The sequence below is a fragment of the Cicer arietinum genome, chromosome 4, assembly GCF_000331145.2.
Source record: "Cicer arietinum cultivar CDC Frontier isolate Library 1 chromosome 4, Cicar.CDCFrontier_v2.0, whole genome shotgun sequence".
Classification (NCBI taxonomy): Eukaryota; Viridiplantae; Streptophyta; class Magnoliopsida; order Fabales; family Fabaceae; genus Cicer; species Cicer arietinum.
The window spans coordinates 24,835,453-24,838,868 of record NC_021163.2 but is presented as its reverse complement, the minus strand read 5'-3'; the positions used below and the strand labels follow the sequence as shown (position 1 = coordinate 24,838,868).

Genomic DNA, 3,416 nt, shown 5'->3' with positions numbered 1-3,416 from the left:
TCTTGATTGTGACATCGTCAACTCCATACTTCCACGATTAAACAACATTCCAAAATGCTTCAACTTTTTCTCACATAAACGTGATATAGATTCCATGAATTACACAGTTCAACTAATTTAAAATATCTAGTACTGTATAGAGTTAAAGGACAAACAGCAGTTAAGAGAGAGCAGGCAAAATGGCGAAATGGAGGAGGGCCGCATGGAATTCAGAAATTGATTAAAAGCTTTATGCATATACACAGACAAACCAAATTCACAATAGCATAATTTGATTTCAGTAATATCTTAATATAATTAGTTAGCCGGAGCTAGCAAATGTAATTTACATACCATGTTACAGGTTCAAAATAAAAACAATCTAGATTCCCATATTTTTGTTTTTTATTCTATCATCAAATATTGTGGATCAATGACATTCTTCTCTGTTTACATTAAATAAGGTGTTTTTTTTTTCAAAAATTCAACTCATAAATGATGAAGTCCTTTATATGGACTTTGAACTTACCAAGTACCAAGCTGTTGTAGTAAAAAATCACATTGCAAAAGTTTCATACATTTTTTGGTACATTATAGTTTGCATGTTATATTTAGTTAGACGCACACAAAAAATTGACCTGTGTAGATTGTATATGCTACCAATAGTCCCCACACGAGCAAGTCCCTTCATTAAAATGGTGAAACCGATTCGCATCCCGAACAATTATTGACCTTCTCATAACCGCCGATACCATCTTAGAAAACGTGTGACAATCACCACAGACCCTCAGATTTTTAGAGATCCTAATGGGATCACCCTGTGGGATGGAAATTAGTCCAAATGCAATAGCTAGTTTTTCACTGTGTGTGTACAACATTTCTTTCTTGACTTCGTCTTCAACATCTTGCAACACAAATTCTGTATCAGGTACATAGCCAGCCATCTCCAACTTCCTAATTACACTCATCAACGTTTCATAGATTTCATTTGATTGAGGATGTGATCTATCTCCAACACTAAACTGATAGGTTTCATTATCAACTTCGATCCATGTCCATCCAGGAACTTTCTTCAGCTTCCTTTGGGTTATCATATTCCTAAATTCTGCCACCTTTTCCCACTTACCAGCTTTTGCATATATATTAGATAGTAAAACATAGTTCCCTGGATTTTGAGGCTGTAGTTCAAGAAGAGAATTCGCTGCCTTTTCAGCCAACTCCATGTTCCCATGAATTCTACATGCTCCAAGCAAAGCACTCCAGAGCCTTTCATCTTTTACAACTGACATGGTCTCTATCAATTTCGCCGCCTCGTCTAGCCTCCCTGCACGTCCAAAAAGGTCAACCACACAGGTATAATGTTTGATATCAGGTCTAACAGCATAATCTTCCCACATCGAATTGAAGAAGCGAAGACCGTCTTCGATTAGTCCTGCATGACTACAAGCATATAAGAGCGAGACAAATGTGATCCTATTTGGCAAAATCGCAGAGTTCAACATCATATGAAATAAGTCAAGAGCTTCTTTTCCCTTCCCATGATATCCATAGGCGGCGATCATGGCACTCCACGAAATAACGTTTCTCTCTTTCATCCTATCGAAAACCTCTCTTGCAGACTCGACGCATCCGCACTTGGCGTACATGTCAATCATTGCAGTCCCCAAGATCACATCCAAAGAGAAACCATTCCTACAAATATACTCATTAACAAACCTAGCCTTATGCATAGCCCCCAATTTAGCACAAGCATTAACAACCGTCACCATAGCAACCTTATCGGGAACAAAACCTTCTTCCATCATCCGATCAAACAAAACCAACGACTCATATGCATTGCAATCCGCATAACCACCAATCATAACCGTCCACGTTACAAGATCCTTACTAAGCATTATATCAAATAACCGGCGTGCATCCTCAATCACCATACACTTAGCATACATATCCACAAGAGTAGCACAAACAAAATGATCCAATAACAGCCCATGTTTCAATACCACATCATGAATCATTTGACCCATTTGAAAATCCTTTCTGTCCCTACAAGTTCTAATCACAAAAGGTAAAGTGTAGTTATCAGGGGTAACACCATATCTAAGAATTTCCCTAAAGGTTGCATAACAATTGGCATAATCACCAAGCTTGGAAAATCCACCAATCATGACACTCCAAGTTGTTGGATCTCTCATTGGCATTTCATCAAACAGATGGTGTGCATCATCAATGGCCTTGTGTTGGACATAGAAATAAAGGAGTTTGTTTGCAACAACGAGATCATTGAATGTTCCGTTGATTAACACGTTAGCGTGAACTTGTCTGATATGGAAAACGTGTCTGCAGGTATATAGAAGACGAACGCAAGATTGAGCTACCATTGAGAATGAGAGTACATGTAATTGACTAGTACTTCATGAACATATTTATTTTATTGTTTTTTCGTCACTACCGAGCAAAAAGAGTCAAAACAACTTCCAAGTTTGCATATGATGATCGAATGTCCAAACACAAACATAAGTTCAGGATTATCAGGCATAATATGGTTTCTTTTGGGGCAAATTCCAATACAAAAGTTTATGCTGCCAATCTGCCATGATGATACCTAAATGTTTAACCATGAACCACTATTTAAGAGGTATTTTTAGGAGCACATGACTTAAACTTCTTTCTTTCTTTCACTCATTTGTGTTTCCCAATTTTTCATTTCCCTAACACTTGCACTCGTGTTTTCCAAGAATTATAACCCAAGCTCTTGATGCCAAGAAGGCAATACCAACTATTACTTCAATGTGAGCAGGTTGTTGTTAATCAGAGGAGAACAAATGGTGAATCATTAACTAAAGTGGTGATTATTGTAAAGATCTTTAGAACATTAACACAAATGTATGATCACATAGTGGTGGCAATTGAAGAATCAAAGGATCTTGATAAGATGAAGGTAGAGGATTTGCAAGGCTCTTTTGAAGCTCATGAACTGAGGGTAAGAGAAAGGTGTGTAGCAACCTCAACATCTCAAGTGTAGGCCTTACCGGCCCAAGATAGCAAGAAGACCAACTAAGGTGATATGAAGCACAATAAAGGCAAAGGTAAATTCAAGTGGTACAAGAAATATGATTCTGATGAAGAGACTGATGATTGTGATGAAGGAGCTGGAATTTCAAGAAGATGAAGCATGGTGAAATAAAGATGTTTGATAGTTCAAATAGGTTTGTATTGAAGGCACCATTGTCCAGAAATAGAACCTTCAGAACAACACTATCAACCAGATCTTCAAGAATGATGGAGACTGAAGGATTGAATGAGATTTTGAATCCAAGAGAAGGTGATGTTGGTACCCCAGTTTTTCAATCTCGTACGACTTATAGAAATACAACTCAAAGGAAAACAATCAACCATATAGCAAGAGCAAAAGTTGCTATAAGAGATGTTGAGCAAGG

General features: G+C 37.5%; 1 protein-coding gene across 1 annotated transcript; it reads right to left on the bottom strand.

The window, feature by feature from the left end:
• Positions 1-253: 253 nt before the first annotated feature.
• Positions 254-2,987, bottom strand: LOC101497602 (pentatricopeptide repeat-containing protein At2g03880, mitochondrial-like). The gene has a single exon (XM_004515160.4). The coding sequence runs from the start codon at positions 2,355-2,357 to the stop codon at positions 636-638; it is 1,722 nt and encodes a 573-aa protein (XP_004515217.1). The 5' UTR covers positions 2,358-2,987; the 3' UTR covers positions 254-635.
• Positions 2,988-3,416: the final 429 nt, after the last annotated feature.